The sequence below is a fragment of the Moschus berezovskii genome, chromosome 18 (assembly GCF_049115385.1).
Source record: "Moschus berezovskii isolate FMDL1 chromosome 18, NW_MosBer_1.0, whole genome shotgun sequence".
NCBI classification, from domain to species: domain Eukaryota; kingdom Metazoa; phylum Chordata; class Mammalia; order Artiodactyla; family Moschidae; genus Moschus; species Moschus berezovskii.
The window spans coordinates 67,615,880-67,630,765 of NC_142477.1; the positions used below are offsets into that span (position 1 = coordinate 67,615,880).

At 43.5% G+C, this 14,886-nt stretch overlaps 1 protein-coding gene across 4 annotated transcripts in view; it reads left to right on the top strand.

Annotated features, from left to right (window-relative positions):
• Nucleotides 1-310: 310 nt before the first annotated feature.
• OCLN (occludin) overlaps nucleotides 311-14,886 on the top strand; it is a 51,334-nt gene continuing 36,758 nt past the window's right edge. The window contains exons 1-4 of one of the 4 annotated variants that reach the window (XM_055421896.2): nucleotides 311-489; nucleotides 7,534-7,650; nucleotides 10,870-11,548; nucleotides 14,689-14,850. In XM_055421896.2, coding sequence (XP_055277871.1) covers nucleotides 7,601-7,650; nucleotides 10,870-11,548; nucleotides 14,689-14,850 — 891 coding nt within the window. In that variant the 5' untranslated portion in view covers nucleotides 311-489; nucleotides 7,534-7,600. Of the gene's footprint in view, nucleotides 490-624; nucleotides 727-1,447; nucleotides 1,611-7,533; nucleotides 7,651-10,869; nucleotides 11,549-14,688; nucleotides 14,851-14,886 lie in introns of those variants that run through there. The other 3 variants (XM_055421899.2, XM_055421900.2, XM_055421897.2) reach the window with 3 other exon arrangements.

Here is a 14,886-nt window from a genome sequence, read left to right on the forward strand (position 1 = left end):
GCTTCTTTCGAACAAAAGTTTAATCAAATTTTTGAAGCAAGAAACTTTTGTATCAGGTCGTGTCTGAGCACCCTAGAACACTTCAGGAGGAACAGTCTCTCCAGATTTCACTCGCCAAACATTCCGCAGTTGTAACCGAAGGGCTCCGCGAACTCTGGGGTAGCTCTCTGGGGTAGTCCGGGAGCCCGAGCCCCTACCCGCGCCAGCCCTCTGCTCCCCGCCCCCGCCCACTCGGGCCGAATCGCCGCGCTGCTCCTTTAAGGCCGGACGCCGCCAGGCTGCGCGGAGAGGGGCCGGTTCTTCCCGCCTCCTTCTGCACCGCTCCCTTCCCCTCCCATCGGAGTTTCAGGTGAATGGGTCACGGAGGGTGGAGGCCGCCATACCACTCCTCCTCCCTAGCGTCCACCCTTTCTGCTTCTTCAGGCGGAGGCGGCGGGACTCCGGGGAGAGCTGGCCGGAACGCCGAGGAGCCCGCGCGGGGAGCCGCAGGTGGGGCTCGCGGGCGCCGGGCCGCGGACTTTCCACACCCGGGCCGGGGGCTGGTGCGCATGCCCGGGGGGCAGCGGGCAGCGGGGCGGGGGGCGGCGGGGCGGCGGGGCGAGGGGAGGCGGAGGCTCAGTCCCCGGCGGAGTCCCGGCTGCGCGCGGCCTCTCGGCCAGGAGGCAGGTGCGCCCTCCAGGTGAGCGCGCGCCCGGGCTCCCGCCGTGCTTGGCTCGCTGGGAGGAGGTGAGAGCTGGGCGCGGCGCCGGGGGCCCCAGGGCCCCTCCGTGCACTGCACAGTAGGGGAGGCGCGGGGAGAGGACGCCCCGCGGCGGTTTCGGTGGCGGTTTCGCTGCAGGCTTGGGACTCGCGGCAGCCGGGGAGCCGCGCCCGGCCAGCTCGGAGCCTGCCTGCCTCCTGGGTCGAGGGGCTGCTTGCAGCCGCCCATCTGTTCCTTCCGCTGAAACGGTTCAAGCCACCGCCCGTGTCTAGGCGGCGTGGGCAACTTTTCGCTTTCTTAGGGGCCGGCGGGAGATTGGTGGCCAGACAGAATCCTGCGACCCGCTCTCTAGGCTGCAGTTTTTTTTTTTTTTTTTTTGGGGGGGGGCGATGTCCCTGAGGAGAGAGCCTGAGCTTGAGGGCTGAATCGAGGGGGGCCGCTTGCTGGCCCGGGCGGGGCGGCTCGGGCTCCGGGAGGGATCTGTTGTTATCCGCCCCCATCTCACCGCTCTGGGTGTCCCAAGTGGAGAAGGGGCGGCCGGTTTAATCCGTGCAATATTCCTGGAGTCCTGGGGCCGATCGGCTGTTTTCAACCCCCTTGATGGGAGTTGTGTGAGCCCGCGTCTATTTAAGCTGCCGGGGCGGGGATTTAATTTCGAGTGAAGGTGTACTTCCAGGGAAGCCACTCATGCTTGGGATTCTCACCCTTGACCTAAAGGCCGCCGCCGGGTGGGCGGACCTGCGTCGGGCCGTCCCTGCTCACCCAGCCGGGATGCGTACTGCCCGGGGTGCTCCTGGGCACCGGCACGTGCTCCTAGCCAGACCGCCGGCCCCGGGGTCTTGCGACCCCGGGCAGGGCCGCCCGGTGCGCCGCCGACAGGTTCCTGCGTGGGAGGAATTTTGCCGGGCAGGTGGGATGAGGGGTCCGGATGCCCCTTGCAGTTGGGAGAGCAGCTCCAATGCCCTCGTCTTGTGTCCCATGTGAAGCGGCAGAGTCGGGGGAGAGGGGCGGCATGCTGGAGCTGGCCGGGCAACCTGCCCGCCTGGGAAATGGCCCGGGACGGGGAGAAGGCTGCCTTCCGGGTTAGTGTGTGGCCCTCACGCACAACAGGTGTATTATTGAGATCCCGGGAAAAGAGAAACCCTTCCCCATTAAGGGACTGGTCCCTTTTTTTGTGCTTGAAAACTAGTTCTTCCCAGATGGAGGTAGATTTCTCAAACTTTTTATGTATTCCCCAGTGTAGCACTGTTTCTTTTGCAGTGTACACATTTAATATTTTCTCTTCCTGGTGTTTTAAAATAGGAATTTTAAAAGGTGGCGCCACAGTAATTGGTATCTCCGCAGACAAAGCAGCAGCACTGTTGTTTTTTCGTTGTTGTGCATTTATTTGGTTACTCGGCGCCTGTTAGAGCGTGGAGGCGAGGAAAGGGAGATTTCCACAACTTCTGGGAAATTTAGGAAAGTGATGAGCATTGCCTCCTGTGTATAAGGCACTGTGATAAAAGCTTTTTGTACTTTATGTCGTTTAATCATCCCAGCATCTCTAAAAGCTAGGTCTTATTAGAACTCCATTTTAAAAGTGAGACTCACTGGAAAAGAGTCTGATGCTGGGAGGGTTTGGGGGTGGGAGGAGACGGAGACGACAGAGAATGAGATGGCTGGATGGCATCACCGACTGGATGGACATGAGTTTGAGTGAACTCCGGGAGTTGGTGATGGACAGGGAGGCCTGGCGTGCTGTGATTCATGGGGTCGCGGAGAGTCGGACACGACTGAGCGACTGAACTGAACTGAAACACCAGGGAAAGTAAATATATATATGTAAATATTTATTTATTTGGCTGCACTGGGTCTTAGTTGTGGCAGGCATCTAGTTCCCTGCCCAGGGATGGAACCCAGGGAGGGTTAGCCACTGGACCACAGGGAGGTTCTGGGACAGTATGTTATTAAAGGGACAGTTCTTGATATTCCAGTGGAGAACCAGATTTGGGGAGTTTTTCTGGAATTCTTTACTTTTGACTAGTCCTTATGGCCTCATATAAGTGTTCCCCATCTTGCTTGATGTAAAGGTAAAACCTTCTGTTTTCTTCTAAAGATAATGCTGTGATTTCTTATCTTTCAAAATGGTGGAAGATTGCTTTCAGCGCATAAAGTAACTGATCCTATGTCCTTCACCTTCCCAAGGAGGGACCTCCCAGAAGAAAGTTTTCTTTAGCTGCATTTCAAGGTTTACCCTGATTAGAATATTTATTGGACTTTTTCCTCCACACTACTATTTATAGAACTAATGGAGTAAAAATACCACAGTCACACCTTTTAAAAAAATTTGCCCCCAGGGTTGCAGCTGTTCTGTAACTTAGTGCTTTCCAATCTTGAATGTGGTGTGAATCACATTGAGGATTTTAGGAAAATGCATATTCTGATTCATAGGTCAAAAGTGGAGCCTGAAATTCTGCCTTTCTAACAAGTTCCCGGGTGATGCCTGTACAGTTTTTTCTCCCTTGCCCTCACACTGTAAGCACTTAACTACTTTTGTGGAACTTGAAGGATTATATTTCCTGGGTGTTAGTTATGTGAAGAACTTCAAGGCATTCACTGCTGGATTGAAATCCCAACTCTAATATGGGCTGTTGTTTTCTAAATCAAATATTGATTGCACATCTCTGTACCAGGGACTAGATCTAGGGATCAGGAATAAGAGTGAAGATCAAGACAGACATCTAAGTGCTTGGTGTTCTAAACAGGAAACCCTCGATCAAGGAGCTCCTTGAGTTGACACCTTTATTCTAGGCAGTGATTTTCAAAATGTATGGTGTGGTTAAAAAATCATCTAGAGAGCTTATTTAAAATGTGGTTTCTGACACAGAGCTAGTCTATTTCAAAATCTGTCTAATTTCAAAATTTTAGATCCTTTACTAATGATACGCCTATGACCTAAATAGAATCATTTAATATCAACTTTAGAAACATCTTAAATGCAGATTCATGAAAGGGATGTGATCGAAAAGAAACAGACTGCCCTTAAATACAGTGTTTATTTATTTTTACTTATTGACAGTTTGCTTTAAAGAATAATTTTGAAGCACAGCATTTTCAGGTCTTTTTATCTTAGCTCAGTAATCTACTAAGATTATTTTGACCCGTAAACATTTTAAAAGAGAGAACTTTTTATTTTTTTACCATTGGCTGGCTTTCAAGTTTAACATACTCAGTAAGGGTCAACTCCAAATTGGCCCTGACTCCGTCCATTTCAGCTGTTTGCCAGAGCCTGTGGCTTTTCACTTCTCATTTTACTTTTTCCTTCATTCAGCATACACTTATTGTCCAGATACTGTTAATGTTGCTGTGCTGGGCATTGGGCAACATTCTTGGACCTCTTTTTCCTATTGTCATGGCCTTAGAACTTAGTCACAGGTTGCCTTGAAAGAGCCCTTAGAAGTCAGCCCTGCAGTCCAGTGTCCTGCCTCTCCACCTCTCCAAATACCAAAGGAGCATTGCATAAACAGCATGAGGTCAAATTGTTATTTGTTGTTTTGGGAGGGTGTGTGGAGAGACTTCCTAACATTGAAATGAAATCTGACCCTCTGGAGTTTTTTTTTTTTTTCTTAAGGAACTCTTTCTAGGGCTACAAAGACAGCTCCTCAGGTCTTTGAAGGCTGCCATAGTGGTCCTAATGTTGAGTGCTCCAGGCCAAACATTTCCTGTTTTTCCAGTCATTTGTCTTAAAACATGGTTTTTCTAGATCTTTAACAATCCTAGTCTACCTCCTGAAGAGGTACCCAGTTGGAACATGATGTTCAAATTTCAGGGTTCTGCAGGGGTTTGTTTCTTTTAATAACTGTATCATACCTAGATCTAAGCACTAACTCTGTAAATAATGCCTGAGATTGGAATAACTTGTTAGCTTTGTTGAAATTCTGATCAAGGAAATGCACTTGTTTCCTGCACCAAGTCTCGGTTGCTGCATGTGGGATCTAGTTCCCTGACCAGAGGTCTAACCCCAGCCAGCCCTCTGCTTTGGGCATACAGAGTCTTAACCACTGGACTGCCAGGGAAAAAACGTGAAAGTGAAAGTAGCTCAGTCGTGTCCAACTCTTTGTGACCCCATGGACATTGCAGGCGGATTCTTTACTGTCTGAGCCACCACGGAAGCCCAGACTGCCAGGGAAGACCCAAGGAAATGCACTTTTAAAAATGAACAGTTACTAAGCTAGATTTCCCTTATCTAGTACTCATACTGTTTTTAAAATTGAGTTTTATATTTTTAAAGTGATTTATTCCTGCCACCAATATTTGAAAATGAATATAGTACACATAAGTGCCTAAACACTGAAATTTCTCACTTTCAGAAAATCATCTTGCTGAAAATGCTTTTTGCTCATCTTCTTTAATAACATTATCTTACCAACTACCCCATCCCAAAGAGGATTATTTCCCTCTTTGACTCAGGAAGTTAGCAATGCTCACAGAAGAGGATTTGTCCCCTCAGATTGTGAGCTTTTTGAAACCAGTTGGTTTGTTTTAGTCCATCATTCCAGCCTTACGGAGACCTTGATCAGTGTTGATGTACTTGTAGCCAATGAGTTACTTATCCTTTCCAGTGTCTTGTCAACTGCAAATTTGGATACACTTGTCTATGTTGTCTGGGGTCATGACTGGAGACCTCCCTCCAGGTGGACGTAAGTGGTGCATTCATTCATCCTAATTAGGCTCCATTATTCAGCCCAGTAGGAATCTGCCCACCCACCCTCTGTACCAGAGGATGTGTCCAAGAGTCTCAGGATTCTCTCTGCATTCCCCTTATCTACCAGTCTGGTAACCTCAAAAAAGAAAATGAAGTTAATGTGCCATGACTTGTTCTTAATGAACTTTCTGAAAGTATTCACTTCAGGATTTGAAATCTCCCTTCTTAGGGGAGACATGACAGCTAAGCTCTGAATCCAGGCAATGGTTTGGAAAGCAAAATTGTCTGGATTTTTGGTGAAGCTTAAAACTGCAGCCTGAGTCTGGATTTAGAATTTTCAAAAGCTACCATTGAGCCTGGAATTTTTGGCATAATCTTGAATGAGGGGCACCTAGCTATAGAAGAGATAAGATTCCTATAAGGTCAGTGTGTTAGTGTTTGATGTTCAGCTTCAGAAATAGGGTGCCATATTTAATAGTATTTAAATTCAGTTTTCCTTAGTTCTTTTTCTAAGCATCAATTAGGAAGACAGTAAATCTGGACTTTTTCATAGTGCTGTAATATTTTGGGTTAAATTGCTTGTCTGTGTGTTTGTGTTTGGGTGCCGTATACACTTATGATTTGTGTATTTTTCTCTATGTTATACGTCAATAAAGCAGTTTTTAGAAATAAAAGAATGTGAAGTTGTCTTCTCTCACTGTGTTTGGAAAATTATGCTAATTGTGTTGGTGTTACTAACATTTAATATACTTCATCTTTGAGGTTTTACTGAAATACATTTGGGCAATTATTATACTGAAAAATTTGTGATTGACTGTCCTTAAGGGTGTGGAGGATACTTGCTGTTGATTTTAAAGAGCAAAGTTTAAAGAGTTTGAATTGATTTAATTCTTAATGTAATATATGATTACACAACCCTCTTGTTAAAAAAGGAAAAAATATTAAAGACTTTACTCAGGTTATAGATCTTGCTCATGTCCTTCCTCCCGTCTGCCCCCAGCCTCTGATTCTTTCTTGCTAAGTCTTCCCTGTTATCTCCAAACTGCACTTAGTCACGTAGTCCTAAATAATGCCTGATGCAGTTGCTGTATTTCTTTGTGCGTTACCTTCGAGAGAAATTGGTCTCATACTTAACTTCCACAGGCGCCTGTGGTGCTGTGTAGGTACTTAATAAATACTTGTTGATTAGGTGAAATTGCCTCTCAGATGTTCAGGGAGTTTTGCTTTGAGGGATTTTAGAACAAAATTCTGCTTTTCTCTTAGTGAACAGGACTCTAATACAGTGTATGTTTGATGCTTTTTCTTTTTTGAAAATTATATTCCATTTTGAAGACTAGGAAAAGGAGATAAGGGGAAAATATCCACAATCCTAGCATTCTTAGATGCTTTTGTAACCCTTTTAAATGACAGAAGAAGCGTACTTTTAAATCAGACTATGCTTTAGTTAACATTGAAGGGCTAGAATATTCTAGACACAACTGTCTTTGCATTTTCATATGCATTCTCATTTTCTATGAACTTTGAAAAGTAATGAGATAGAATAAATGTCTTTTAAGAAATTTATGTTTATACAGCTTTGTGTTCTGCAATGACTAATTTTTTAAAATACCATTTTTACCTATTACTATCAACAGTTTTGTGAAATTTTCATTGCTGCAACTTATAATTTCAAGTTTAGACTATATTCGTATGCCAGTGATGCAGAGCATGATGTTAGGTGCTCTGAGGACTACCAGGCCAAATGACTCCTTGAGGTTGTTGTTCAGTTGCTAAGCCATGTCTGACTCTTTGTGACCCCATGGACTGTAGTCTACCAGGCTTCTCTGTCCATGGGATTTCCTAGAATACTGGCGTGGGCTGCCATGTCCTCATCTAGGGAATCTTCCTGACCCGGGGATCAAACCTGTGTCCTTGCATTGGCAGGCGGATTCTTTACCACTGAGCCACCAGGGAAGCCCAAATGATTCCTACACTCAATGATTTCTTATGCTCAAAGAATTAATGGTCTAATGTGCAAAAATGACAGTGGAAAGGACAAGAGAAATAACCATGGAGTGAGACGTATTTGAGATTGCTGTCATTCGTTTTCTTAGTGATGCAGGGAAACCAAACGCAGTAGTAATGTCATTACCCTACTTCTGTTGCTTAGATTGGCTGATCTCAGGAGGTTCCTGTTAGTGCTCATCCTGAAGATCAAGTGACCACTGACACCAGCCATGTCATCCAGGCCTTTTGAAAGTCCGCCTCCTTACAGACCTGATGAATTGTAAGTAAATATGTAATTCTTTCTTTCCTTTTTTTTTTTTTTAAGACCTTGCTTGTGAGATTTTATTAATAGTTTCCCAACCAGGAATTGAACTCGGGCCCTTGGCAGGAAGTGAGAGCACAGTCCTAACTGCTGAACAGCCAGGGAATTCCTCCTTTTTCTTTTTTAAAAGTCTTTTACATGTTAAAAAAAAAAAAGCGTGTAGTTGAAACTTTCATCTGTTATGTGTTTGCTTTCAAAATAAAATGACGTGCATTTGTCAAATCAGATTGAACCAAAGGGTATTCAGTGAAGAGTGGACTCCCCTCTTGCTTCCAAGATGACAGTTTTTTCTTGCAGTGGGAGCTGTTGTCACTTTTTTCATTGTTGCTGCAATATAGTCTGAGCTTATATTTGTGTGTATATTTGTTTTTAAAAAATGGTATGAAGCTTCCGTAGTAATGCCTTATTTATTTATTTTTATCTGTGCTGGGTCTTCACTGCTGAGAAGCAGCGAGCAGGGGCTGCTCTCGAGGACGAGCAGTCTCCTCATTGTGGTCGTTTCTCTGGTTGCGGAGCGTGGACCCCAGGGTCTGCGGGCTTCAGTAGTTGAGGCGCGTGGGCTCAGTGGTTGTGGCTCCCAGGCTCTAGAGCGCAGGCTCAGTGCTTGCGGTGCATGGGCTTAGTTGCCGCGTGCCATGTGGGATCTTCCCAGGACAGGGATTTTTACCCATGTCTCCTGCATTGGCAGGTGGATTCTTTACCACTGAGCCACCAAGGAAGTCCTTCAGTGCCTTATTTAGAGGACTGTTGGCAATAGTCAGTTTTTCAAATAGCATGTTTATTGAGATATAATTCAGCCACTATACAGTTCACCCATTTAGAACGGGCAGTGCATTGGTTTTAGTGTATCCCTTCACCACGGTCAGTTTTAGCACATTTTCATCATCCCCTTCCCAAATAAACCCCTCTGTCTAGTAACACTCCCTGGTTCCCCCCAGTACTAGGCAACCACCAAGTCCACTTTGTTTTTGGATATGTCCATTCTGGACGTTTCATATAAATGGAGTCTTACAATGTTTGGTCTTTTGTGACTGAGTTCTTTCACTTGGTATGTTTTCCATGTCATCATAATCTTTATTTTTTGGAGCAGATCTGGGTTCACAGCAAAATTGAGAGGAAGGCATAGAGATTTCCCTGCCCCTACACATGCACAGCCTCCCCCATTATTAATATTTCCCACCAGAGTGGTGTGTTTGTTACAGTTGATGAACCTACATTGACACATCACCTGAAGTACATAGTTGATACTAGGTTTTCCCTTGCTGATGTTAGATTCTTCATAGGATGAGCACTTTGTTTTTGCCCTTCCCAGCACATCTCAGTTTGGACCAGCCACATTTCAAGTGTTCCATCTGTGTGTTGGACTAGTGGCTGCCATATTAGCATAGCCCTGTATTGTTCCATCGTGAGGCTCTATCACAGTCATCCATGGCACTGCAGGTAGATGTTTGGACTGTTTCCAATTTGAGATTATCATAAGCAATGTTTCTGTGAATGTTACACTGTTAATGGAATTATAAGTGGTACAGTCATTTTGGAAAACAGTTTGACATTGTCTAGTAGAGCTGAAAATTTTAAACTTTGATCCAGAAATTCTGCTCCTGGGTATATACCCTAAAAAAAGTGCCTTTGTGTACCAGGATATAAGTAGGAGATTGTGTTAGAGCTATGCTGTTCATGACAGCCCTAAATGGAAACAACCCAAATATCCAAGTAGAATGTGTTACAGAATTTTCTTCCTTCACATTTTCAGTGTTCTCCAGTTTCTCCATTTCCTTTTCATTCTCATATACTCAAGTAATTCATCTAATTCTCATGGTTAGCAACCTCCAGTAGGAAGATATCTCCTTTGGCATGAGGAAGTTGGTTTGTGGAAATAAGGGCAAAAACAGAAGGGGCTTTAGTCATTTTAGGAATTGAATTTTACCTCCCCAGGGCCCACAGTTTTTAGATTCAGTTGTCTACACGTTAGTGTATCTGTTACAAGCTGTATGTTTATGGTTAAATTACTATAGTTTATAGGGTATTTTTATAAAAAAGTTCAAATCTCATTAGCCATCATCTTAATGAGCCCTCATTAACGTTTCATCTACTTTGTAGGTCTTGCCTTAACTGGCAGTAGCTCATGTAGTGATTTGTTTAATGTCTTACTGCCCTGCCAATGTCGGTGAGGGGCACTCTGTGAGGGGCCTGGACTGAGGCTTTCCTGTTTGTTGTGTTCCCAGGCCTGGCACAGAGCCCAAGACATGTCAGCCTGTTTGCTCCAGTAAATAGCTGCTAAAATGAATAAGTGAATAAATGTGCTTTCTTAAGTAAGAGAACTAGGCAGCCAGAAATTGCACCAGTGGAGGCCAGTGCAGGTGTCATGTCTAAAGGAATTGGTCTCCATTCACAAAGGAAAAGGATTGATGCCATTGTTCTCAACTGCCTGGGTCCCATCCCCAGCGATTATGGTTTAACTGGTCTGGAGTGCTCTGGGGATTTTACATATTCCCTAGGTGATTCTAACATGCTGCAGAACTTGAGAACCTCTGCTCCATAGAAACTAAGCAGTCATTCTCAATGTATGGCTCCCCAGCTGCAGCATCAGCAGCATCTGGAAACTTCTACTCCAGACCTACAGACTGAGCAACTCTGGGGATGAGGGCCAACAAACCCTCCGGGTGATGCTGATTTGTCTGCACAGATACTGTTACTGTTCAGTGGGTGTCTGGGTCTGCTGGGGATATCTGTAGTAGGGTATCATAGACTGGGTGGCAACAGAAATTAATTCTCACAGTTCAGAGGCTGGAAGTCCAAGATAGGTGCTGGTGGAGGCCCTTTTCCAGATTGCAGACTACCAACTTCTTGAATCCTCAAGATTGTAGAAGGGTTGAGAGGGCTCTCTAGGGCCCCTTTTATAAGGGCACTAATCCCATTCATGAGAGCTCCACCCTCGTTACCTAATTACTTTCCAAAGTAATTACTTCCCAAAGACCCCACCTCCTAATATCATTACATTGAGCGTTAAGATTTTGACACTTGATTTGGGAAGGGTGGGGAGACACAAATTGGGGCAGTACAAATAATAGTTTCCTTTGCCCATGGTTTGTTTAAATTATTCCAGGTACTGTTATATGTTCTTTCTGCTTACCACTAAAAAGTGCTAACTTAAAATTGTTTTCGTGTGCATTTCAGCAAACCTAATCACTACACACCAAGCAATGACATATATAATGGAGAGATGCACGTTCGACCAATGCTCTCTCAGCCAGCATATTCTTTCTACCCAGAAGATGAAATTCTCCACTTCTACAAATGGACCTCTCCTCCCGGAGTAATTCGGATCCTGTCTATGCTTGTTATTGTGATGTGCATTGCCATTTTTGCCTGCGTTGCCTCCACTCTTGCCTGGGACAGAGGCTACGGAACCTTAATGGGAGGTGGTGTTAACTACCCTTATGGAGGAAGTGCCTTTGGAAGCTATGGAAGTGGCTATGGCTATGGTTACGGCTATGGTTATGGCTATGGAGCAGGCTACACAGATCCACGAGCGGCAAAGGGATTCCTGCTGGCCATGGCTGCCTTTTGTTTCATTGCTGCATTGGTGATATTTGTTACCAGCGTTGTAAGGTCAGGCATTTCTAGAACAAGAAGGTATTATTTGACTGTGATAATAGTGAACGCCGTCCTGGGCATTATGGTGTTTATTGCCACAATTGTCTATATAATGGGGGTCAATCCAACTGCCCAGGCCTCTGGGTCTCTCTACAGTTCACAGATATATGCCCTCTGCAACCAGTTTTATACACCTGCAGCTACTGGACTCTACGTGGATCAATATTTATATCACTACTGTGTGGTGGATCCCCAGGAGGTAGGAATAGTTTTTGGTTTTCTTTCTCCCCTTTTTCCTTGGGTCAAAGTTTCTTATCTTGGGATGCTTAATAGATTCACTTGGGAATGTTTAACAAAATAGTGATGCCATGGCCCCACTGCTATTTAAATCAGAATCTGAGAGAAGGGCTGTGTGTCCTTATTAAGGTGTAATTAACATACCATCTAATTCTTTCACTTAAAGTACAGTTCATTTGTTTTTAGTATATTCACAGAGTTGTGCAGCTGTCACCACAATTCATCTTAGAACATTTTCACTACCCTAGAAGGCGACCCCATCCTCATTAGCAGGCACTCCTCATTTCCCAAACCATCCCCAAATTGAGAAACCACTAATCCTCTTCTAGAGATTTGCCTGTTCTGGATATTTCATATAAGCAGAATCATACAGTATGTGTTTTCTTTTTTTATGACTGGCTTCTTTCACTCAGCAATAATGTTTTAAGGTTCATCCATGTTATAGTATATACCAGTGCTTCATTTCTTTTTATTGCCAAATACTATTCCATTGTGTGCATATATCACATTTTTTTTATTGTCGACTAATAAACATTTGGCTGTATTTCGGCTGTTATGAATAATGCTCTGAACTTTTGTGTGAAACCTGCTTTAATGTGACTTGAGTTTAGTATATACTTAGGGGCAGAATTGATGGGTCTTATGGAGGCTCTTCATTTAAACTTTTGAGAAACTATCACATTCTTCTCCAAAGAGGTTGCATGATTACACATTTACTAGAAATGTATGAAGATTCCAGTTTCTCCACAACCTCAGCAGCATTGTTTTTCTGTTTGATTCTAACCATGCTAACCCTCCCAGCATCAGGGTCTTTTCCAATGAGTTAGTTCTTTGGGCACCTGATGTGAAGAACTAACTCATTGGAAGAGACCCTGATTCTGAGAAAGACTGAAGGCAGGAGGAGAAGGGGCCAACAGAGGATGAGATGGTTGGATGGCATCACCGACTTGATGGACATGAGTTTGAGCTGGGAGTTGGTGATGGACAGGGAAGCCTGGCGTACTGCAGTCACGGGGTCTCAAAGAGACACGACAGAGTAGCTGAACTGAACTGATGCTAATGAGTGTGAAGTGATACTGGTTTTTATTTGCATTTCCCTGATAGCTAATGATATTTTCTTGGGCTTATTGGCCATTAGTATATCTTCTTTGGAGAAATGGTAATTCAGAATCTTTGTTTTTTAATGGGAGTATTTGGATTTTTATTATTGAGCTATGAGAAATTTTATTTATTTGGTTACAAGTCCCTTATAGTTTTTTCTCTCCATTTTACATCTAGGTGATGCTCTTTGCACAAAAGTTTTTAATTTTGATGAGATCTGATTTTTCTTTGTTGCTTGTGCTTTTGGTGTTGTCTAAAAACACTTTGCATGATTCAAGGTCACAAGGATTTACTGTGATGTTTTCTTCTAAGAGTTTTGTAATTTGAGTTATCGTGGGTCACATCGCAAGGAAGGGGTCCAGCATTTCTTGCATGTGGATATCCAGTTGTCTTAGTATTATTTATTGAAATAACTCTCCATTGAGTTATTTTCATGCCTTTGTCAAAAATGAATTGACCATAAATGTGACGATTTATTTCTAGACTGTCAACTTGCTTCCATTAACCTGTTTCTGTTCTTAAGTCAGTACCACACTCCTTGATTGCTACAGCTTTGTCATCAATTTTGAAACTGGGAACTGGTGGTCCTCCAAATTTGTTCTTATTTTTCATGATTTTGTGGTTTAGATTCTAGGTCTCTTGTATTTTCATATGTGTTTTAGGATCACCCTGCCAATTTCTGCAAAAAAAGCCAGCTAGGATTCTGAAAGATTGCTTTGAATATGTAGATCAACGCAATTCTTCAAAATCCTAGCTGGGAGAATTGTCATCTTTATAATGTCTTCCGCTTCGTGAACATAGGGTGTCTTTCCATTTACTTAGGTCTTCTTTAATTTCTTTTAAAACTGTTTGCTAATTTTCGTTGTGTAAGTCAGTATTTAGAAAAACTGGTGGGTGATTCAAATGTGCAGGTGCGGTTGTGAAGCCTGCTTTCTGTAACTGTGCGTCATTCTAATTAAAGTGTTTCTAAGTTACTGATCTTTTTTTCTTTGTTTTCTCCTTATACTGACCCAGGAGTTTTCCTTCTTTACCTGAATGAGTCACTTCTGGGGGTTAGACCTTCTCCAATAGCTACCATTATTTTGAAGACTGAAATGTAGGTTTCAGAGTATTTGTTGTTGACATTTGGTAAAGAGGGCTGAGGGTTGATACTCCTGTCTTACCATACTGTCATCCTTCTTAGTCCTCTGACTACCTGAAACCTCTATTCTTTGAAAAAGGTTATGACTGTTTGACAGACCAGCTACAAAGAGAGCTTCCTCTTAGCAGACATTCAGGCCAGAGTTCTGGTACCTGTTCAACTCTTAGGTGCCTCCAGGCCAGTGTACCATGTAACACACCTGTCAGACACTAGAACTGTCAGGGGTAGGGTTTCCTTGTCACAGGTCCTTCTAGTAAGTACACAACAGACACCTAAAACAGAGGAAACTAACAGACTAAATGAATTATCAGCCCATTTTCTTTAATTTATAGCTTGGTTAGATTATGTCTGCATAATTTATGGCAAGGCAGATTCTCTTTGGACTGAGATTTACATTCAGTGTAAAAAGTTGAGCCAAGCATGTGCTACGAACAGGACTATATAAGCATGACTGGATATTTCAAACAACTTCTGTGAATAACATTTTTCAAAACCCTTTAGAAGTATACCAGGGATTGAGTTAATTATTGGCCGTAATCCTCTATTTATGAAAATATGGCCCCAAGTTCTCAGACTTTAGACTAGTTTTCTGTAATTCTGAAACAGGGATCATTATTCCAAGGATTGACTCATGGTGGAGGTGTGTGTATGTCTCTGTGTGTTTATGTGTGTCTTTGTGTGTTGTGGTAGCCTTCACCCATGTGGCTTGGGCTGGGTTTTGCAGTCTTCCAGTGTAACCATTTGTATCAGTTTTAGAGCAGTTAGGCTAGTTAGTAGGCCCTTAGGTATTTGTAAAGTTGGATTGGAATAAAGTAAACAATTAAAAGCTAAATATCTCAATTTCTTTAATCTCTTTTTAGGCCATTGCCATTGTACTGGGGTTCATGGTTATTGTGGCTTTTGCTCTAATAATTTTCTTTGCTGTGAAAACTCGAAGAAAGATGAACCGGTATGACAAGTCAAATATTCTGTGGGACAAGGAACGTATTTATGATGAGCAGCCTCCCAATGTTGAAGAGTGGGTAAGTGTTTTATGAAAGTCAGTAAACATCCAGTTT